Source organism: Sceloporus occidentalis, unplaced genomic scaffold (genome assembly GCF_023333645.1).
Source record: "Sceloporus occidentalis isolate IW3139 unplaced genomic scaffold, rSceOcc1.0.p SCAF_29, whole genome shotgun sequence".
In the NCBI taxonomy this organism is placed as follows: Eukaryota; Metazoa; Chordata; class Lepidosauria; order Squamata; family Phrynosomatidae; genus Sceloporus; species Sceloporus occidentalis.
Window position 1 is genome coordinate 8,939,590 of NW_028317009.1, and position 24,488 is coordinate 8,964,077.

General features: G+C 45.1%; 1 protein-coding gene across 1 annotated transcript in view; it reads left to right on the top strand.

The window, feature by feature from the left end:
• LOC149299289 (xaa-Pro dipeptidase-like) overlaps positions 1–23,446 on the top strand; it is a 62,957-nt gene extending 39,511 nt beyond the window's left edge. The window contains exons 10-15 of the mRNA XM_089486462.1: positions 6,197–6,265; positions 11,667–11,744; positions 17,820–17,968; positions 19,890–20,074; positions 21,168–21,359; positions 23,291–23,446. Of these exons, the coding sequence (XP_089342588.1) occupies positions 6,197–6,265; positions 11,667–11,744; positions 17,820–17,968; positions 19,890–20,074; positions 21,168–21,359; positions 23,291–23,446 (829 nt within the window). The remainder of the gene's footprint in view (positions 1–6,196; positions 6,266–11,666; positions 11,745–17,819; positions 17,969–19,889; positions 20,075–21,167; positions 21,360–23,290) is intronic.
• Positions 23,447–24,488: the final 1,042 nt, after the last annotated feature.

Below are 24,488 nucleotides of genomic sequence, written 5' to 3' on the forward strand. Positions count from 1 at the left end.
TCACTGTGTGTGTGTATATATATATATATAGTTATTAAAATATAAAATATAAATATAATTTTTGTTGCCAAATTCCTAGAAAATAAACACATCTGTGTTCTAATATTTTGATGTTAAACAAAATAAATGTGTAATCTATCAGAAGACCCTTTTGCTCTACTTGATGACTTAAAAAAAAATAAAGTAAATATATTAAAATTAGCCAGTATAATCTTAAAAAAAAAAAAATACTTCATTTTTTATTTTTTTTTTATTATTTTTTAAATTATTTGTAATAAAAGAATTGGTTCTACTTGCGTTGAGAGACTGGGCATTTGGGGCTGGAGCTTTAGAAGCGCCCAGATGCCCCCTCTCTGCCGGTCGTCCTGGGTGAATTTCCCAGGATTATTCATGGACTCCGTAAATCAGAAAGATGTCGGCCGGCAGGCGCGGTGTAACAGCGGGATGGTTATCCGGGCACATTATGACTTCTGGAAGCTTTGATGAAATTCTTCTAAAGCCAGATATTTCTGGGGATTTGAATTATTCCTGAAGGCTCAGGTAGAAGATGATGTGTAGGAGCCGGAGGTATTCTCCGTATACGTTTAGTTTTTTAGAGAGCCATGTCTCTGCCTTGGACTTATTAAAACTCCCTTCGTCTTAGATTTGCTTGGAGACAAACAATGGCCTGACTTGTTCATTGCGGCAGAAGACAAACTCATTAATTATATCGCCGGCCACGACCGTTTCTGGGCAGGAGGGCGTCCACGGAGTGACTTGTTGAGGGGAGAGAGTAAACATCCGCATGATGGATGCCTTCTCCCCTCTAAAAGGATTATTTACTAAATCCTCCGCGGCGAAAGAAAGTGACACAGAACAGCAGCAGACCTTAAAAACTCTCCCAAAACGTTCTTTCTAAGCGGTAACATCGTATCGATAACCCGTGAAAAGATGCATTCGTTTCCTGCTGTCTTCATGTTACTCCTAATCGCACTACAAACAGTAGGGTTAGTGTAGGCGCTCCCTTATTACAGAGTTGTAACTAAACACACGTCGTAGTCCAGTAATGTATATATATTACACCTTACATCATATTATTATTTAAAGGGCGGTTGCCAAGAGCACTCGGAACAAATTAAAGGCTAATAGACCTTCCGTTAACGCCGAGCGGCGCGATCCCTTTAATAAGAATGGTTTTCATTAAGAAACCGTAATGTATTTTATCGATTAAGCCGGTCGTGTTCACCTCTGGGCGATATTGTTCCCGGTGACACTGTACATCTCGTGTGTTTTATGGCGTTACCCAGACAACCTATTTCTTTATTTAGACTATGTGACGTTTTAGTGAAGAAATGCGGGAGAAGCGGTGCGATTCCATACAGCGGACACCAAGCCTTCGAGCCCAACATAAATATAATACGCGGGACTTTTCTCATCGCTGTAAGGCTGTAGAGAATTAAAGGTGCCTGCTGTCCTAGAGAGCAGTCTGCTTGCTACAATGTTACAAACATGAATCTCAGAAGAACGCAGGTTTCTGGCTTTCCGAGTATTTTTTCTGATCTCTCCTTCGATTACTCCTATTCACGCTTCGGACTGCTAGCTTTTTCCCCAGATAATGATGATGTCATACCCTTGAGGAGCTCTCTCCTATCCTGCAAGGAGAAGCTCAAAGCTATGACCTTCAGCACAAAAACCTCCGAAAACCTCTCTCCGCTCGTAGGAAGTTGGCCAACAGCATCCTTCAATTCTGCGCGTGCCTACAGCTGCCTGAGAGTTATGGGAGCTGTTCTTTTAAAATAACTGGCTTACAAACTTGCCCCGGCCCGAATCAATCAAAAAAAGAGGAGCCGGGAAGGAGGTTAAACATTTAAATTTCTCTCTGGCAGCACACAGCTGTGCTACAAATTCGGCTAAAGTTAATAATGATATCCTCCACCGGCCCGCCACGCAGAGCCACGGACGCCACGCTGTTCCTATAAAGTCTACCCGTGGCATTAAGTTACAACCGCTGACATTTCTTCTTGGTAAATGTTAATTTAAAAACATTATTTTTCAGGCAAATGTATTCACGGTGTATTTTTAGACAGAGCAAATAATGTAACAGAACACGCTCGTATTAAAATGTCAGCGGCGGCGTGAAAAATATCACATGGAGACTGGCGCTAATAGCGGCATAAATCTCCACTTTCCCCATGTTTCTTTTGTTTTGGTTAAGAATTACCGTCTAAGTGACACGAAACAAGTCGGAGTCCAATCCACGAAAGGCGTTCTTTGTAATGAAAGACGGCATCATTCATGCGCTTTGTTTACGGTGTCGGGTATCCGGCGTTAGAAGGTAGGAGATAACGCAGAATTATAACACCTAGTGCTATAATTAACTTAGGCCGCGAATGATGAATGAGTCTCAGGGTAATGATATTGCTTGAATACATTTCTAGTGATTTCTGGTCGTTTACTGTGGCTTTTTTTTTTTTTTTTCCTAAGAATAACAAAGAAAACTCATTATCTGGGGTTCTAAACAGATCCGATCTAAAGACTTTATATCAATCCACAAAAGACAAGAAAGTCTCAGAGGGGAGATGATTTACAACGCTTGAAAAGGAACATGCGCACCCTTATCCTACCCCAAAAATGATTGCGAGATTGTCTTGTGATTCTGTAAAGTGTTTAGTTGAAACTGTAGTCGTTGCTGAAACAATGGCAAAGGTTCTACTTATTTATTAGCATTGGAAACCTCGGTTATAGCCAATTAGAATGCTCCTTTCCCCTCCGCACCAGAAAAGTAAAGTAACGGAAACATATGAGCGATCATGACGTATTAAGTCTCAAATCCCTGTATTATTATTATTATTATTAATATTATTATTGATATTATTATTACTAATAAGTCTCAAATCCCTGTATTATTATTATTATTAATATTATTATTGATATTATTATTACTAATAAGTCTCAAATCCCTGTATTATTATTATTAATATTATTAATATTATTATTAATATTCACCGGAAGATACAGTCCCGTCGCTGTCTAGATCCACCTGTCCCTTGCCTCGAAGTCCTTGGGAGTGATGGGCGCTCTAGACTAACCACTGAATTACTTCACTTCCCATTCCATGTTCTAGAACATAAATCCCCCGTCTGTGCAGTACGGAATCTTGACCTTTTTATTGGTTCTGCCACAACTAATGAAAGTTTATGGCCGTGATTCTGGAAACTGCAGGGCGGCTATGATATCATCAGCTATAAATTGTTCCAGGTCAATCTACTTGGTGTCATGCGTTTGAAGATACAGTGTCACAGATGAATTAGATTGTCCTAATTCTTCCTCTTCTTCTTCTAACACGGCTTTGCTAATTCCCGGCTTTTATACCATTTATCTGCCTTTCGGATTCTATTTTTCATGCTTTCTATTTTCAAGCTTGATTCGAATTATTTTTTCCAGTGCACGGTTTCTATCCCTTGTCTGTCCTCCCTGAACTTCAGAGCTGCCAATCAAATCTTTATTTTTGGGCTAGCCGATAAAGAAATACATTTCTCTGTTGCCACTTGCGCTGCAAGAATACTCATCATCCCATGGCGCCCTGAAGACGCGGCTCGAGGCCTTTAACGACAGGCTTGGGAGTCCCCGGCATTGAGCGGAGATGGCGTTGATGAGTCCCTAATGTGATTAACGGGACAGTTTGGATAGAGGGGTATCCGGAGTTAAGTGACAGCTGCTCTTTGGGTGGAATAATCTCATTATGGCGCATGCCTTCTTACCTCTGCAAATAGACAAAGTACATCTGCGCCCCGCACGAATTGCACAGGGAAACGAATATGTTTTCTTTAATTGTGATGCTATGAGAGGTTTTCCTTTCATACATCTGAGAAACATTGTAGAGAAGTGGGTATCATTGCCCCCATGGCTCATTTTGTGTTTCCCCACGCTGGGGTATTTAATATCTGTAGCTGTAATCATTTTGTATAAAATGGGCAAAATAGGTTTGTTGGGGGTCGTCACCTTGACCATGTATCAGACAGCGATGGACCTGCTAAGGATGCTGTTTTCTCCAGCTGTGAATAGTCATAGAATAATTATTTATGATATCTGGAAAAAGAATTGTTACGCACAAGCAACATTACAAAGTATCAGAAGGTGGTGAATTATTTGAAAAAGGAACTGCGCGCTCTCTCGCTTTCTCTCTCTCTTGTTCTCTCGCTTTCTCTCTCTCTTGTTCTCTCGCTTTCTCTCTCTCTTGTTCTCTCGCTTTCTCTCTCTCTTGTTCTCTCGCTTTCTCTCTCTCTTGTTCTGTCGCTTTCTCTCTCTCTCTTTGTTCTCTCGCTTTCTCTCTCTCTTGTTCTCTCGCTTTCTCTCTCTCTCGTTCCCTCGCTTTCTCTCTCTTGTTCTATCACTCTCACATTCTCTCACATTCTCATTCCCTCTCTGGTTAAAAAAATATAGTGTCCTCCATCTTTTTGTCTTCTGATTTACGTCCCATGTACTGTCTGCTTTGTCACCCATGTCAGTGTTTCCTGATGAACTTCATTTGCCAACATTTCCCAGCCAAGGTGCACTTACACATTTCATTCCCGTACTTTGGGCAGTGTAGTAGCCTGTACGTATCTTGCCTGCTTGCTGTGGCCCTTGGTAAGCCCCAGTTGTGGCAGAGTCCTTAGGCTTTATCCTTGGTGGTGGGTTTTTGTTGGAGAGAGGCGCCTCGATCTTTGTTTTGTTACTATGTCGCTAGTTTATTCCTGGATACATCACTATTAGTAAGTATGGACATTACCGCGATCCTCGTACAATCACCTTTATCCCTGGGGTCTTCTCATGCACTCTGGGTCTGACTGTCCAATTCCTCCTTAATCCCGGGGCATGAAATCCCACGACCCAAACGCTGATATTTTTCCTGCGGCATTTTGTGGATTTGTCAACAGCTTTATTTATAAATGAAGGATATTTCCATGATGTCCCTCGTCACTTGGACTTGAATTAGTTGACATTTCCAAAATATCAGCCATACATGAGAATTCACCGCTGTAAAGAATTAGGGGATTTAACGAGGCTTTTACTTTTCCACATTTCAGTTTTTGCTGATACTTCACCTTCTTTTGTTGACAAAGTTAGTTATTTTTTTTTGTTGACTTACCTCCAATGTTTGAGTTTAATTTACTTGATACGGTTTGTTTATTTGACATTAAGAGAGAATTCTGATTTTAAGAACGGGGTCAATCCAAACTTTATTGCCTCTTGAAACGGAATCTTCGTTTTCCTCAGCGGTTACTGCTTTAAAACCAAAATAATGATATATAGGAAAGTGATACGTTTACGTGAATAATCTAGAATACGCACATATTGCATACTATATTCCGTGGTTTAAACCAATATTTGGGAAATGTCTTTAAATCTAATTTCTACGGCCTATTGAGTTGGGGAATAATATCCTTTATAAGTAATTTATTCTATTTATTAACCGCTGGGTAAATGCTGCGGATCTCAGTATTCTGGAGCCAAAAAACAACATCTTTTGCTTCCCCTGGGAAGTCATGCACGAAACGTGGACTCCTTTGATTAGAAGCCAAAACAACTAAAATATTGTTACGGCTGTTAATGCTATTTACTTAAGAAGCTTTAGCGGAGGAAATTAAGGTGCAAAGATAGGCGCTGCCTCGGAAGAACACTCCATAACCTCGCACTAATTAGGCTGCACGCTTATTTGCAATCGCTTACGTAAAGTTTTGACAGAGTCTTTATTAATAAATGCTAAACGGTGCATCCCTTAGGAAAAAAACAAAGAAAGTTATTTGTTTTTTGGGTTTTTTTACCCCAAGGACACCCATATGATCGTAGGAATTATCACCGAGCTTTTTGGGATAACTTCTCTTGGAAAATAAGTATTTAGAAGCACTGTTTTTTTTACGATTAATGTTCATCTGGTGTTTTGCTAACTAATTGTAGCTAAATTCATTTTAGTAACTTTAGTGATTTGTTTGTTTTGTTTGCGAAATCTCAAACGTTGCCCAAACTGATAATGTGTTGCTCTGGGAAGTATTTTTTTATTAAGGGATGAATGCATGGCTGCATTTTAAAGGGGGTTCAGAGGGTTAAAGTTCTACATATAGAGCAATGGAATCCATGAAATACTTTTTATAATTGTTCCACATTAGAAATGGCCCATACTGTTTAAATGCCTTTTCTGTGAAATATTAACCATATGTTTGTCGTCCCCCCGCAGTGTTTTTCTGCACTATTGCTACTCACGTGGAGGAATGAGGCACACGTCCTACACATGCATCTGCGGCAGGTATGTACTGAACCACATATAAACCCTTATGTTTAAAGGGATAAACAAAAATATAGAATCGACCTCTCTGAACTCACAGCAGGGTCACAGGGTCAGCCAACCCATGGCTATCTCACAATATTATTATTATTCTTTATTGTTTTATATAGCGCCATCAAATTCCGTAGCACTGTGTGTGTCAGGAGTTCAACATTCACTTATTCAATTAGCAGCAGAATATGTTGAAGGTCTTATGTCAATGTCAACGTATATTTAACATGTTTTCTGCGTGTCATTTATTATTTGGTCCAAACAAAGATATCAACCTCGACTAAAGACTCTTTAAATAATGGTTAGAGCGCCACCATAAATGTGCAGGCGGTTACAGGTACTGCACCCAGTCACTTCGAACCAGTAGTAGGAAGGATATAGCCGTTTTACCCTCTTTTTTTTTTTTTTTTTTTTTTATAGATGTAACATTTAGCTCTTTATATAATATGGTTTAAGCAAGGAGTGTGTATGTGACAAGTCGTAGGCCAGCTGTTACCCATAGCACTACGCTGTCTTATTACCTCTTTAATAAAACATGCTAGTGCTCGGCTAGTCTGTACGGTGTAGAGCGTCCCTGGTATGAAGCCGGTGTGAAAGCACACATTTGCGCATGTGCCGCTGTGGGGTTTGAGGCTCTTTACTTAGATCAATGCATGCAGGCTGGAGCTGCATAGCCAGACCAGAGATTGATGTTTGTGACATTTACAGTGAATTAGTGATTGCTCGATGAGGTTAAAGAACAAAGACTGGATGTGAATTGGAGGGGACAACAGTCATCGGAAGGTGTTTTCCTTTAAGACAAAAATCTGCCCCTTTTTTTTTCCGGCCGGAGGCATCGTATCAGTTATTAGCATATTTTATTTATAAAGCACTAACACGCTCTGAATAGTGAGTGACAGGATAATGAAAAGGAACGGCAAATATCGCACACATGCACCCATTCCTTCCTAGGTACACAAACAAGTAAACTCTTATATTACTCTGGAATATATAGCTTTTTAACAAGTCATTCCATCAGTTGAAAACAAAAAAAATATATAAAGGGGAGCGTTCCAGGTTGCTGCTAATAACGACCTATAAATACACAAAACAAAGAAAGAACTCTGCGGATACCCAGTAAATACCAAAAAAATATTGTGGATTCCGTCACACTATTTGGCCATATATTGCTCAGCCCGCCACTACGTCAAAGTACCCCAAGTTTAGTGAGTCTAATGTTAAATGGCTATAATAAAATAAACAATATATGACCGTATAGTGTGACAGAATCGCCAATTTTTATGGCTTAGGTGTGTGAGCTAACTGCGTTGTATCTGGACCACTGACCATTGGCAGTGACAGAACCTCAGGCTTTTAAATACAATACCTACTTTCACAGAAATTTAATAAAACCCCTCAAAGATGAAATAAGTTCTCGAGACTTCAGTATGTTCTGGTAGGGCTTGCTCTGGAGACGCAGCATCTTCTTCCTTTGAAGTAAAGATAACAGAAAAGCTCCCCAAACTCTGTGAGACGTAGAGTCTCCTATGTGACCCTCTGTCCGGTGTGCTACAATGTATCCTCTCTCTCGCTCTGCCTACAAGGAGACTTTGCTCTGAGAAGAGGCAACAACTTGTATCCCCAAAAATAAGATAAACCTAATTGTCCGTAAGCTTTCTAAGATGCCTCGTGTCTGTTTGAAACCCAACTTCTGTTATATAGGGGAACTTTCTGATGCACTCAGTGTTTCACGTTGGAGGTCCTTGTAAAAGAAGTAGATGTGAATTATTAGGGAACTATTTTGAAGATAAAGCCTGTCGGGTTATATTCGGTTAGCCAGGGTTATTTATACAGGGCCAGGCGCAGAATATTCCTCAAACGTGTGACAGGCCCTTTATCTTGACTGTTTAAAGGTTACAGACACCGACACGTAACCGATGTGACAGTTCAGACAGGATGAATCTATCCTTCATTTCATTTCTGCTCTGTGAAGATTAAAAACAAAGAAGGGGAATCCACCCAGGAATAAAAGTGAACGAGCAGACCGGTAAACCTTGAGATTTGTACACGTCTCGTTACTGGAGTTTGATGGGCCTCGGAGGATAGGAGAAGATGTGGCAGGATGCTGGTCTGAGGGCAGGTCAGCCGACAGAGAGTGCTGCTTTCAGATGTGAAGAACATGCGTTCCTCAGGGACCTCTGCAAATGCCTTGTGTTCTGCAGACATCTTGTCTCTGTGGCCCCGAACTGTTTCTGGTTTGTTGTGTTTAGGAAATAAGAAAGAGGTCAGGCTAGGAGTTTAAAAGCCTTCTTTCGGTTGTACCATGCTGTGTGATCATGGGATCAGGTCCAATGGCAACTTCTATGTGTAGAAAAAACTGAAATTACCAAATCATAGTGCATAACCCTATCCCCCCGCTGATTAAGATTTACCCATTTCCCAATGCCTTTCTTAGGCTTTCCATCACGGTCCTGCCATATGCAGGAACTTCAGATCTTGGAGAATTCTTAAAAACACATTGTGTTTATTCATTAAAGCAGGCGTTCACAAGGAATTTTTATGGAATATTTGAGCTCACCAGTTCAAATTTGCATTATTACAAACCTACTCTGGCAAAGGTAAACTATGTGCTTAACAATTTAATTCTGCCTGAAATGTACCCCCCACACAGTGGTTTCTTTTGGTTGTCTCTGACATCTTTGCACCCAGCTTAACAGTGCCATTGTAGCCCCCAAACAGCCTGTAACTGCCATCTCTATGTCCACACAGCTTGTCTCTGCCATCCCTGTGCCCAAACAGCTTGTCTCTGCCATCTTTGTGCCCAAACAGCTTGTCTCTGCCATCCCTGTGCCCAAATAGCTTGTCTCTGCCATCCCTGTGCCCAAACAGCTTGTCTCTGCCATCCCTGTGCCCAAACAGCTTGGCTCTGCCATCCATGTGCCCAAACAGCTTGTCTCTGCCATCCCTGTGCCCAAACAGCTTGTCTCTGCCATCTTTGTGCCCAAACAGCTTGTCTCTGCCATCCCTGTGCCCAAATAGCTTGTCTCTGCCATCCCTGTGCCCAAACAGCTTGTCTCTGCCATCCCTGTGCCCAAACAGCTTGGCTCTGCCATCCATGTGCCCAAACAGCTTGGCTCTGCCATCCATGTGCCCAAACAGCTTGGCTCTGTCATCTGTGCCCAAAAAGTTTGTCTCTCCCATCCCTGTGCCTACATAGCTTGTGTCTGTCATCCCTGTGCTCACACAGCTTGTCTCTGCCATCCTTGTGCCCAAACAGCTCATCTTAGTCATTTCTGTGCCCACACTGCTCGCCTCTCCAATCTCTGTGTCCACACAACTTCTGTCTGCCATCTCTGTGCCCGCACATCTTGTCTCTGCCACCTCTGTGCCCGCACAGCTTGTCTCTGCCACCTCTGTGCCCAGGAAGCTTTTCTCTGCCATTGCTGTGTCCAAGCAACTTGTTTCTGGCATCTTTGTGTCCAAACAGCTGGTCTCTTAAGCTATACGGACGCAAAGATGGCAGAGACAACCTGTGTGGACACAGTGATGGCACTTTGAAGCTGTGTGGGCACAGAGATGGCAGAGACAATTTGGGCACAACTATGGCAGAGACATGCTGTTTGGGTGCAAAGATAGAACCTTTAAGCTATATGGGCGCAAATATATCAAAGTGCCATTCTTTTGTCCACACAGCTTGTCTCTGCTATCTCTGTGCCCAAACAGTTTGTCTCTCCCATCTCTGTGCCTACGCAGCTTGTCTGTCCCATCCCTGTGCCTACACAGCTTGTCTCTGCCATCTCTGTGCTCACACAGCTTTTCTCTACCATTTCTGTACCCAAACAGCTTCGCTCTGCCATCTCTGTGCCCAAGCAGCTTCGCTCTGCCATCCCTGTGCTCAAGCAGCTTCGCTCTGCCATCCCTGTGCCCAAACAGTTTGTTTCTCCCATCCCTGTGCCTACGCAGCTTGTCTCTGCCATCTCTGTGCTCACACAGCTTTTCTCTACCATCTCTGTGTCCAACTAGCTTGTCTCTGCCATCTCACACAGCTCATCCGTGCAATCTCTGTGCTGGCAAAGCTTTTCCATGCCATCCCTCTGCTCACACAGTTTGTCTCTGCCTAGCTCTCACCTTCCTTTTTACCCCCCCCCCTTCTTCTCCAATCTCTCATCTTTTTTTCATTATCTCTGCCCATCTCTCTCCTTTCTCCCCATCTCTCATTATCTCTCTCTTTCCTCTTTATCTCATCTCTCCCTTTCTCTCTCCTCCTCCCGCTCATTTTCCCTCCTTCTCATTAACTCTCCTTTTCTGTCTATCTTCTTTTTTCTATATGTTCCATGCTGTCTTGTGACATTGCCGGTGAGAAAGGCTGAGCGCCAGGATGTGATGTCATATTCGGGCACTCAGCAGTGAGGTCAAGAGCACCGGCGGTTGGATAAGCAATCTCTCCAATAAGCCCAGCTCCTCCAGCAGCGGGAGGACCACCCCAGAGGAGGCGCCCCCAAGCTATCTTCTTTTTAGGCCGGCTCTGGCCCTTGGTGGGGGCACCAGAGTGGGTGGATTTTCATTGGCTCAGGCCAAGATACAGCTCTGCCCCCCACTGCTCTCTTCTCTAATACTAGAAAGATTTTTGGTTACAAATCGACTTTATTATACAGTTAGATGTTCTGTTATCACTGGTTTTGTTGTTTTTTCATGCTAAAGGTTTCTAAATGTTAAACGAACTTGTGTTTGGCTCTGTGACGAGCCCAGACTGAGTTTCCTCTGTTTGATACATTTTAGCACCCACGTGCCTCTATCCCTGGGGAGTTCTCTTACACAGCCGTGTGTTACAGCGGAGGTTCTGCCTACGTGCATCTCAAATGTTTTATAAATATGGAAATGTATTAATAAGCACGTCGTTGTCATCTTATCATGAATGCCATTCTCCTCTGTCAGATATCTTCTCCTATCTGCCACAGCCGGACAGGTGTATGTCACACGTTCTCCTATTCAATTAAGAGTTTAGCAGCGGCAGCTTTACTCGCTAAATCCGCATCTTCCTCCTGATAAGGGATTATAAACCACGATCATTCGGCGGAGCCAGGAGAGCCCGAGAGAGGAAGAATGTCTTATTTCTTGGAACGCTCGGATGACTTTAGGTTCATTTTTAGGGACGCTCATTCACAATGTGTCCTTTTGGCAAAATGAAAGCTGAAATACTAAGCAGGTAATTCTATAATTTGTCGATCTATCTGCTCAGAAACTGCCGGTTAATTTCTTATACAAAGTAAAGGCGATGCTGGGTCTCAGGAACCTTGTGTACATTTATTATTCTAGTTTTATTGTAATACTGTGTGTTCTTTTTCTTTCTTAGTGCAAAAGTTTTATTTATTGTGCTTTTTATTTTTCCCAGCGGTGACAACTCCTCTGTTCTTCATTATGGGCACGCCGGGGCTCCCAACGACAAGACGCTTCAAGACGGAGACATGTGGTAAGTGGGTTGTTCATTGCTTTATATAAACAGAATTGCTGTGTTCTAGATCACACATGGCCGGTCAGTGTGTTCTCGAGCTGTTTAGGCGGTCAGTAGAGAAGCGACTCCATCTACTGTATGAAATCAGGTAACACTACGCACTTTCCGATCACACTGATAATTCAGGCGATTGTATCGAGCTGTACGTATTCTGTGAGTCTGTTATCTCTGTGAATCTCATTGGCTCGTCTCCAGCAGCGTGTATCTCGCGGATACTCACCGCTGATTATAGAAGCGGATCTGTCAGCATAGCACTTAAACAGAGATGCAGTGAGCTGTATTGTGGAGTGGTTACCATTGAGTTGCATGGCATTTTGACTTCCATAAGGCTGGGCTGAGTATTTTGGGAGTTGTACTTCAGGAGTTGTTTGCCCGTTACCTGGCTCTGCTATAATGACATATGTAACCTTGACAGGGGTCCTACATATATTGTTGTGGGAGAACCTTTCACCAATGAAGCAATGTACGATTGTTTGTGGCTGAAAGCCAGCTTTCCAATATATCTTTTATTCTGTTCATGGTCTGTCTCTTTAGATTTCTCTTAATCCTTCCTGAAACCACAGGCATTTTGGGAGACACTCCCTTTGGTTATGTTTTATACCACATGGGTTACTTTGGTATTAGCTATGTAATATATATATGTGATACTCCCCCATATGTACTATATGGAAGAGGAGATAGAGAGGGAATGTGATAGAAGAAATTAAATACTTAGACATTTAACAAAGCACAGAAATAAAGGAAAATGGTGCAAGAGGTCATAATCTAAAACTAGACTTACAGAGGCTTACATAGAACATACTGAGAGTGTGATAAATGGAACAGTCAGACCGGGGGCATAACTAGAAACCACAGGGGATAATTGCCCCGGCCCTCCAACAGCTGGTGTGTGCCATCATTTCCCCCAAACAACTTGTCTGTGTCATCATTTCCCCCAAACAACTTGTCTGTGCCATCTTTGCCCCCCTCTTCCAACATACACTCTGGCACATATATTCAGACACACTCACACAAATTACACACTTACTCATACTCACTAACGCATGCATGCTCACACACACATAACTAGACATCCAGCCAGCTGTTGGCTGGCAGAATCTGACCATCTGTGTTCCTTAAGCCAAAGCTATCCATGCGCAGCCTAAATTTCAGTGGACTCCGCATGGTCTGTTAGCAGGGGCCCCGACTGAAACCACCGCTACTCTGTGTATTAAGCGGCGGGTCACAGACTTTTTATTGCTTTTGACATATTTGCTGGAAAAGGCTTTAATTCCTGGTCCGCCAGCTATTTTTGGCCGGCGCCGGAGCCTGCAGCCTTTAACAAGATTATCTACACGTTTTAGCTAAGTGTGTTCATTGCGATGTAAGCGCGGCTTCTCGTGTGGAGTTAGACATTCGGTCTCCCAGTTTTTTTCTTCCCTTATCGGTTAGATTTCCTTTCGTTTTCTCATACCCTTTGGGACACTCGCCATTAGCTTTAAGTGGCAGGGGTGCGCATGATCATCCTTTCTTCACTCTAGCTCCTCCATAGACTTATATTGATCTCCACAAGGACATTCCTACAGCCTAATGTGACCTTCTAGTGTCCTTCCCAAAGCCCCCATCCACGCTTCCACATGTCCTCCTACTTTTTGCTAGCAATAGTTGAGTGGACCATAAGAAACACTTTCTGTACGTTGGCTTGTGGCTGCTTTTTCCGTCAGGTTGGTCTCGCGGTTTGTTCTCTGTCTTTGAACCTGGCGTGGAAGCCACGTTGCTCCGGTTACACGGAGCTGCTGAACGTATCTGAATGTTATGTTTCCAGAATATCGTCAGTGAAACCCGGGGAGTATCGCTGTGCCTGTATAACGGCTCCAGTTGTCTGGTGGACGTTGTCGTAGAAGCTAGGGCTTTTAGTAGGCTGTGCCGTGTCCTACAGCCGCAGCGACAGGTGTGTTTACCTGGAACAATATTGATCGATTCATGCTATGGGGTCTGAGCAGAGGGTGATATGGATGAATCCCTCAAAAAACAACCTTAATGCAGAATATGTCATTAACATAAGTCCAAGCAAGTCATGAGAGCGTAAGAGCGCTAACCTTTCTTGGTCTCGTGTTAGGAATACCTTCTCCCTACCCCATCCAGACTTAAAGCCCCCTGGTTTACCCTGTAAGTCACTGGTCCTTATAAACGTTCTCCTCGCACTCCACCTATGCATTCTGCAGTTCCTTCTAAGCTACATAATAACTCTCCTTTCTACAAACACCATTGATAACAATTAGATTTTGTTTTATTTATTTTTTCCCCAATTTTTTGTTAATGAAATGGGAAAAATGGCATGAAATAAACCCCCTCTAACCTCCCCAACTTGAAATCCTTATTCTGTCTCCTGTCTCTTTCGTGCAGACGTCCAATGTATATTCATTAGCTCCTGCCTGTGCCCTTATGTCAGGGAGTGGAAGCTAAGCAGAGCATTTGGCTGTCTGATATTGGGGACATCTGGTCTCCTTGACATTTTCTCAGACAGTATCTTGGCAGCGAGGGTCACGGCGGAATCCCAGAGTGACATTGAGTCCCACAATGTGCTATTGTCACTGAGGAGTACATCTCTTAACAAGGAAGCTGCGGCAGCCGCGCTCGCTGGCATCGTATCCGTACGATTCCGCCGTGTGCGTTAACGAGACAGTGCCCTGAAATGTGAGAGTTCACTGTACATGAGCATGTATGCGTGTGTGTATTTGTGTATACATATATGTATGTGTGTGTGTGTGTGTGTATACACACACATACACACACACACACATACATACACACATAAATGCTCATGTACAGTGACCAATCTTGCTACTTTGTTTTGTATCATGTATTAAGACTTTAGTTTGACATTATGCTGTAATTGTCTAAGAGGTAGGGACACGTCGATACCTCCAGCACCGGCGGGGAGGCCGTATATCCGCAATTATTTTTAATTAAGAGAAGCGGAATTTTCCGTTCCCATCTGTGATCCGTTTCTGAAAGAAGGGATAGGGTAATGCTCGGCGTGACCACAAGGGGGCAGTATTGGAGAGGTTTTACATCTCTTGCCGTTCATATCCCGGCTGTTGTAACCCCTGTGCCTTTTCACTGGGAAGGTGGTGAAGGGGTTTAAAGGGCTGACGTACAAACCAGGGGCCGAGGAGAGGACGAGGAGAGAAGGAATGTGCCCAGCAGTTTATTTTCCTCTGCTTTTTAATGAAACGTATCCCTAGCCAATTCTCCGGATAAGACTAAAAACGTATATCTACACCCTATCGGTTTCCAGATAAAAAATATCGCTTTATGCATTCTTCTCTTAAACTTGATGACCCAACTTTTGTTTGCCACAGATATTGTTTGTGAACCCAAGCCCGTCCAGACCTGACCTGGGTCTATTAAACAGATACTCTTATCACAGCAAAGATTGGAAAGCGTTCAGATTGTCCATCATGTGGACGCGAACTCGTTGGCCTGCGGGACTTCACGTGGCTCGCTGCTGGGGGGGAGCTGACGTCGCGCAGGCACCCAGAAGAATATCGTTAGCGAATAATGAAAGAGGAGAAGGCAACTCCATATTAAATGTTAGCTTATCGTACCCCATGATACACAAGCTGGCACTTTGCCCCATGGGTGGTGAACTTTTCCATTCATGCGTATTAAATACCCCTTTTTACATAATTGCGAAGAAAATAATTTCCGGAAGCTCAGGTTGGGTGTAGAATTATACGCAGAGAGCGTTAAATCTGTTTGGTTTTACAGGTTAGTTAAAGGTGCTTAGAAGGCTAAGAGGGTCAGTTTGGGAAATGCCCCCCTCTGTTACCATAACTCGTGACTTGGATTCCATATGGTGGGGGGGATTCTGTTTTGGGGATAAATATGATATATTGGGAAGCCATCACTCCAGCATGACAAACAGGGAGTAGGAAATATATTCGAGCCATTATATATATATATATATATATATATTAAATATATATTCGAGCCATTCTGGGGCAAAGTGCTACATTGTGAACAATAGGAACGCTCCGTTGGTTTCCATGGTGACTGCTCCACTGTAACAGGGTATAAAGGCTTTGTTGGGCTGGGGTGGCGAGTTACCCGTCTCCAATGTCCGCGGTACCGTTGTAGCATCACCCCGCGTCAGCCGTAATATCGTTTCTCACAAAACTGTTAATAACTCGTGACACTGCGTGTCAGATACTTTTGCTCGTCATTTCTTCCCTCCATGTAATTATTTTAATCGCGTTCCCCAACGCACCTTTTCCCTGCGCCCTCCCGGGGAAAACAATGTTTAGATGATTATCTGGTTTGGTGAAGAACGTTTATGAATATTAATATCTGATAACTTTTATTAACGCCAAGAAAGGACTTTAGTGCCTACCGGATGGACCGCATTCCGGTCACGGACACCGCTTCAGATTCAGAAGGTCCTGAAATGGCAACATGATCCCTTTTCTATTATTATTATTATTATTTTGTTTATTATTTTGATGATTATTATTATTGTTTTGATTATTATTTTATTTGCGTTATGGAGGGTCGCTGCGCCGCGGGTGTCTGGGATAGCACGCTGCCGCCGTCCGTACGTTCCATGGCTGGGATTGCGTACAGCTGCTGCTGAGTGTGAGTAGTCGTTACATCATGTGCCGCGTGTGACGCTGACTCACCGCCGGGCGAGCAGACATCTTGTCCTTCGACACACATTGTTTCGTTGGGCCGTGGCTTGTCGTGACTTCTCACCTACATGTAACGTCATCGCCGACTGCCGCTGCTCATGCTGGGCATTGGAGTTACTCCGTGATTCCGAGTGCCCTTCGCCCCGCGCTTTCCCTTATCTGTTCGGTTTATCCCCTCATTATGATTCTTACGTCTTCATGTTTATGGACGCTGGGATCTGGGTGGCTTCATATTGTCGCCGGATGTAATAATAATGATTTTTTTTTCAATTCATGTTTTTTTTTTAGTATGCGGTGTGGTTTTTGTATGTAAGAAAATAGTATTTTGATTAAAACCGCGTGTTTAGGGGTTGTGGAAGAGTTAAAGCACGCCGAGTAGATCACAAACCCTTAGAACGCTGCGGATGCGTGGACACCGCGGGAAAGTAACAAGCCGGCGATAGTTCCGCGTCGCCGTAATTCCAGTTTAACGAGAGCGGCGCCGTGCATGAGGAGGAAATGTAGAACAAGTCTGCTGTATGGAGAAGCCCAACGACGCTCCCATGGATTAGTACATAAGGGGGATTGTGTATAAAAGCAGTCCTGTTGCCATAGGAACATATAGGATGGGGGTAATCAGTAGTAACGTTCCACTGGTTGCCATGGTGATAAGACCATTTCTTAAAGAACCCCTCGCTGTTCTCCACATTGAAGGTGAAGTTACGAACGCACGCAAAGTGTCAATGAATTCAGTGAGATGCACAGAGATGCACAATTTTATAGGATAGGATGTTCCGCAAGTGAAATAACGCAGGTACAAGCAGATATCCCCCCAAACCTTCCGGGCCGGCACGGCAGGGAAACGCTCCTTTTCATCAGGGGACCCTCTCGTTGTGACAGTCTGGCCGAGCAGAGACTGCCGCCAGTATACTCCTCGGTCGCTGTTAGCTCTGGGGAGTGCGCGGCTGCTGCAGAACTTCTTGAGGAGAAGAACGGCCACGTACGTTTGCTATCCTAAAGGTTGTTGTCTAGAAAATGTTAGCCGGCGCTAAGCGATACTTTGCTTTCTGTTCACATTAGACACGCTCGTTGCCGTCATCTCGTCCGATTTATTCTTGCCCCCGGAGCTTGCAATCTGAAAGGTAAAGTATAATGTTTGCAGTAACGAGTGGCGCTCGGCCCATTGGTAGCACCGACGTCTGTCTATTAGCTTTCTCACAGGTCAAGGGCAAGTCCGAGACCCCGAGGTCTATCACCAAAAAGGGATTCTGGTGCAGAGACTTTAAAAGTGGTCTTATTGCCATAGCAACCAGCAACCTGCTGACAAATCAGATTCCATTGGTTGCTACTGAGCGTAATTTTTATGTTGAGCTTTCTCTTGCAGCCTGTTTGACATGGGGGGCGAATATTACTGCTACAGCTCGGACATCACCTGCTCCTTCCCGGCCAACGGCAAGTTCACCCCCGACCAGAGGGCCATTTACGAAGCCGTGCTTAAGTCCTCGCGCGCCGTCATGAAAGCCGTGAAACCTGGTGAGTGCCGCGGTATACATGTCCGTAATGCAGCGGGGGGCACCCGCGCCCCCCAAATATTCTCTCGCCAAATTACAGAACAACATTGATACATTTAACAAGCAAAACGTTCCAATCACGTGTCTGCATTCAACCCACCCATAGCTACGTTATTATTCACGCTCGCACCCTGGAAGACAGCTCTTGCGCGGGACTAGCATGCCCATAAATCTCCAGCCCTGTTAAAGGGGGGGGGGGTGAGACATACACAGGAAGCAGACGGCAGTCTGCACCGCCACAACAACGCGGCCCCTAAACCTGGAACATCTGATAGCATCCACCACGCTGTAGTCTGGGATGCCGGCATAAGGACGCGGCTGTATCTGTTCGATACGGCGGATAACCCAGTGGATTCCAGCTTTAGAAGGGACAACATTAATAGCCAAGCCCGCTCCAACAACACGAGTGCGGGTATGCCTAAGCGTTGTGGGAGTTGTAGCCGGCGACATCCCCACTCACTACCTGAGCTCCAAAGGCAGCTGAGCGATATCCATAGTCTGGGGCAGAGCTGTACACGTTCTTCTCACTCCGATAAAACCCTAATCAATTTACCCCCCAATCGGAAACAAAAGTGTTTCAGTACTCAACTTACTTTGTGTGCAGTGGAAACATGTAAGACGCCAGGCCTTGCCTCTCGTTCATGAGTGGGAGTGCTGCACTCCATTTAGCGAGCCGGGGCCTTTGCTGGGACACTGCTGTGCCTGCTGTATAGTTTAATGGTATACAAAGAACGCCCTGAAACGTGTAAAGATTTATTTATTATTTTAAGAATTTGCCCAATCTTTAGAAATTTCGGTAGCCAGATTACAGCAGTCACTCTGGTTGCTATGGTGATTTCCCCACCTTTACCCATTTGCACCAGTAATCCCGTCCCTCTATGATTAGCGCGCATGCATTTAACGAAGCCGTCACCCTTAATAAATAGCGGACCCCCCGCGGCTTATAAATCGAAGTGATTGTGATTAGGTCGGCAGCGACATCCTCGCAACGATCCCTTCTTTGTCCTCAAACAGCATAAAACAGTAAAATCCATGGTTTCCCCCCAAAGAGTATAAACACTTTTACTCTCGTTCCGTCTGATTTATGAGGCTTCGCTGTTTTTTGAGAACAGTTATTGTAATTTTTCCTGATAAATCTTCCCCTTGTGGATTGTATTGGGAAAGGTGGCTGTCTCTGCCAATAATGGCTGGCTGAGCGCGGACCAATCAGAAATGCGAGTTTCCAGGGCCCCACTCGAGGGCCGGCCGGCGGTTCACTGACCTGCCTTCCACGTTGGATTGTTTGGCACGGATTTAACAATTAAGTAGACACAATATCAGCAGATTTCTTTTCCTTTCTGGGCACAGCCTCCCAAAGTCCAAGGACTCTCCGATCTCACTATCTGACCTGTGCCTGGGGATAAGAGATAGCGGGGGGGGGGAAAGGGTTAATGCGACACTTTCAGTTAATCCCCCCCACCCCCAAAAAAAGCAGACTTTGTATAAATAATAAACTAAACGGCGTGTAAATTTACTTTTATTACCGATATCATCTGGATTCCCAAGTAGCGTAAAAGTTGCACGGATGTTCTGGATGGAGAGCGGTTCTAGTGCAAAGCCTGAACTCGCTGATTGAGTCACTTTGCACCATGACTGCACGGTATATGTGACATACATACCCGTGTTACATGTACGAGGAACCTGTTACCTCTCAGAGACGTGATTTCAGGGATAACGGGGGGCGATGGAGGGCCGTCACTGTCCTGCCATTGCACGGCTCCTGCCTGGTAAATCGGCGTGAGAATACACGGCTAGCGGCTGCATGCGAGAAGGCGTGTGAGAGTGTACGTGGCGTGGACATTAAACCGGCCATGATAACGAGCGGGATTGCCTTGTGTTTCTAGGTGTCGCCTGGCCCGATATGCACCGCTTGGCCGACAGAGTCCACCTGGAGGAGCTCACTAAACTTGGCCTCCTCAAAGGCAACGTCGATGACATGCTGAAGGCCCACATGGGCGCCGTGTTCATGCCGCACGGCCTCGGACACTTCCTCGGGATTGATGTCCATGATGTTGGAGGATACCCTGAGGTCAGTCTGATGAGCCCAGTTACTCCAGCCCCAGTTCCATTTTGGAACTACTGTGTAACATATAATACTAGCTGTTTGCTAGGTTTGGGCGCTTTCGGGGTATATTTCTACCGCTGAGATTCTAGCGCTCTGGGAAAACACGCCAACGCTTGGGATGCTTCATATCCCACTACAATCCAGAGAGGCACAAAGGGTTAAGAAGCTGGGGAGGAAGGAAGGAGGCCAAGCGGTCATCCTGCGTCCAGCAATGTCTTAGCGAGGGGTCTCTGGGTGATTCTGACAGCTGGCCGCAGGCTGAGGCCACGTGTTTACACTTTATCATTCGTTTAAAAGCCCTCGGGGAAAAACACAGCGATCAGAGGCATTTAAATAACCGGCAACCTTGGAAGCATGAAATTATTGCCGCTATTCTATGATATTAAAAACGGAATGGGTAGGAGATTATCCTCGCGCACCCCCCCACCCCCCTCATAAACAAAGAGTTCACCTGCCCCAAGAGCTTACATTCTTGCAGGGTTCCTGATGATGTGATTGGCGTCAGTTGGCTCTCCGCTGCCTGGACGATGTCCACGATTGTTTTCTCCTGTCCAGCAGTTGACTTCTATCTGATTAGTTTTTCTGTCGGTGGCCAAAGTATACTTTTTGCTCGTTGTAAATTGGAGCGAGCCGAGCTCTGGGTTTCCAGCGTTCTCTCTGTGACAGCGGAGCAGAGCTTGGGAGTTTTTAACGGCTGATTTATGCAGACACCTTGGCTGCTCTCGGTATAACACCGGAAGTCCCTCGGGAAGGGGAGAAACTCACCGGACGCGGGTGACGCTGAGCGCGCTTTCGGAAGAGATGGGATCAGATTGTGACCGAGGAGGTCTCCTAGAAAGAAAAACAACATTATATATAATATATAAAATCAGAATCAATCATCGTTAATCGTCACGTTAATACAGGTGTCCGTCAGCACAGTTTAGTTGATAAGCCGCCAGTGTCTTGACCACGTTCACGTCGGTCCGTGAAAGCTTTGCACAAGCAGAGCCATAAAGACACGGCGCCGTCTCTCCTAGAAGTAAACGTGTAACGGATCTCTTCTTCTTGTCCTCAGGGCGTGGAGCGCATTGATCTGCCGGGGCTCAAAAGCCTCCGTACGGCCCGGACCCTCCAGGAGAGGATGGTTCTCACCATCGAGCCCGGCATTTACTTCATCGACCATGTGCTGGATCAGGCCTTGAAAGATCCTGCCCAGTCCTGCTTCATTAACAATGAGGTCTTGCAGCGCTTCCGAGGCTTCGGTGGGGTGAGTGACCGTCCCCTGCTGGGGCAATAATGTCGTAGTTACATCGATTTCTTAAAATACGATTTCTGAACATTCTGAAACACATCAGCGGGGATGGCCCCTTCCACCCTGCAGTCAGCATGATGTCTACACCTGAATATACGCACACATGCTATAGAAACACATATACTGTAGTTACACGCACGTAGTGCCCAGTGTAGCCCCTCTCTAGTAAATAAGTTGGGGATTTGTGCCGTTTCTAGGTTTAATCATTAAAATGTTGACCTCAATGGGGACGACCCACTAGAGTCACAGCTTATCCAAAATCAGGGGGCCTGACACCTTTCTTACCACCCCCGATGGAAGCTCGTTTGACTCGAATACACGATATCCAGTTTAATGCAAAGTGATTCATTTTATATAAACTGGGGAGGATAAGGTCCAAATGTCACCCAGTTGTATTTATAGCCCACAAGGTCAAGAGCGATGAAGTAGCTGTGAGATGAGTCACTCGCTTTGGAGTAAACGGACGGGGGAATCGGGTAGAAGAAATGCTGGTGCTGCAGGTCGTTAAGTCACTGATAAGATAGGACGACGTTCTAGAACACGCAGACTTTATGAGACCGGCAGGGACGTCGCCATGATCCAGCGACTCGGAGAAACGTTCCAAGCGGGGCAAGATTTCAGCAATGAGCGAGGGGACCGAGACGTTGTAACAAAGTTCAGAATTGTAGAAAATACGTCAGGATGGGGAAACGCGGCGGGCAACGAAGAACAGCGAGCTATAAAGTGCAAACGAGACAAGGCGAAGCTGAAGGGGTCGCTGCGGGTTCTTTCACAGCGGGATATACGCTTCTTGAAGATGGAAGAACGGTGAGAGAAGCGGGAAAAACGAAAAGGAGCTTCTCATGGGCAAGAAAAGTACAAGACTGGAAGCCCCAGTGAGTCTAAGATCTGCTTCAACAGACTGTAAACTCAAAAATTAGGGGGCAATTTTTTTCCCTCTGGTGGTCTTCTCCCCATTGAGGGAACGGCAAGCTGTGATAAATGTATTAAAATAGCGAGACGCGCGATTATTCTGCAATGGAGAAGGAGCAACACCGCAAGAAGACAAGGACTTCATCCAAGACATGAAGATGACAAACAAAAATACTTTAACCCCTTAATGACAATGCCCGTACACGTACGGCTCAAAATGCATTGTTTTCAATGGGTTTAGGGACCGCCCATTGTCCTTAAGGGGTTAAAGGCCCAGACGTGGAAAACTGAACGGTTCACTAAAGGAACGCCTGATAGGATACAACGAAAATGTAGAAATAAGTGGTGAACTCGTGTAAAAGGAGCGATCGCAGCCGACGGAGGGTACAATGCCGCGAGTTACAGGCTGGAGTAAAAGTCCCAAATAATTCACACACAGATGTATTTCAACGCGTGTCTGTCCGCCCCGGGAATCCTTAGGAAAAATAAATAAAAGTTAAACATTTATAAAAAGAGAGACAGGAGAAGGGGACAGGTAAGAGAGTCTGACAGTTTACCTTCCCAACAGCTCAGATATCTGCCGCTGCTCCTTTGAGGAGATCCTGAAGGCTACACATCGTCCTTATAATCCATGGGCTGCAGGACAGAAAGCTTTCTGTATGTTAAAGGAAGGATGAAGCGATAACACGGTTTACATGTCTCTATTCTATCTGTAAAGGATCTCCTCGTCGTGTGTTTTTGGCTCATTAGCTGCATACATCCATTAGTGAGAAGGGTGCAAGAATTAAAAAGCAATCTTGTCACCATAGCAACCAGTAGAGCTTACCTGCAGTTGCTACGGTGATAAGACCAGCTCCAGAATCGCGGTGCATAAATAAAGCCTAAAGTCCGCGTGACCCTGGCCCATCGAACCCACCGCATCTCATCGAACCCACCGCATCTCATCTAACCCACCGCATCTCTCCTCCCTCCAGGTCCGCATCGAGGACGACATCGCGGTCACGTCCGGCGGCATGGAGTTACTCACCTGCGTACCTCGCACCGTCGAGGAGATCGAGGCTCACATGGCGGGGGGCTCCGAGGGCGTCTGCAAGGCGTTCGACCGCGTGGTCCTCAGCGAGCCGCTCTAAACGGCGCAAAAGCTTCGCGGGGAGCCAGCAAAAACCTCTCTGTGCCTTCGATGTGATTATCGCTCCTAATGGAAAACACGGGAATCGCTTCTCCAAGACAAACACTCCGATCTCAAACACCGCGCTGGCGTTTTATTGTCTTTGTTTAAAAGAACTGAACCGTCAATAAAATAAAACAGAAACTCCAGTGTCTGTTAAATGGATACAAGATGTTGCGTTAAACGATCCAGAGCGCTGTTGGTTTACATTTATATCACAAGCTCAATTATCAAATAAATGCATTTAAACAATACAAGGCTAGTTATTTATTTATTCACGTCAATTGATTTTTCCCCCCAAAAAAGCAATCTAATACAGAGAGAGTCCCCAGCCGCCGTGTTGCGTGTACTCGTCGTGTATTCCCAGCCGGCACACACAAATCTATGGCAGGAGTGATAGATAAAGCTCTATTACCCCAGGGTAAATGTTTGCGAGTTGGCAGCCGTCGCGCTGACCGCAGCACGTTCCCTGTGATTGGCAGGCAGGGCGCCAGAGCCGCGCACACCTCCGGCAACCCCCGAGCGCTTACCCGGTACAAGGCTGAGCACACGTCCCGCTCCAGACACCGGCGGGGTGGTCAAAGTACGACTGCATGATCACCAGAGGACTTTAGTGCTTTCCGTCTGATTGCTTCTACTTCTGCTTTAAACCCGAGTGTTCTAAATATCAACGTATACAATGTTTGGGGTTCCATGGATCTGATTGGCTGGGAAGCGGTAATTTGGGGGGTTCTAAGTACACCTGATATATATATATATATATGGCAGCCCCCTCGCTCTGTTTTTGGAAATTGTATATAAACTTTGTGTCTGAGATATTGTTGTAAAGCATGCGATACACTTAATACAATGTAGCAAGGCTTTGTAAGTTTGCATTGTTATGGTGGTTTTGAGGGGTGTCCACACTACGGGGGGCCGCCTCGCTCCACGCAGAGGGGTCGGCCCCCGGTAATTCCGGTCCCGTAACAAGGTACCAGTAGCCACAGAGCTTTGTAACGCCCGAC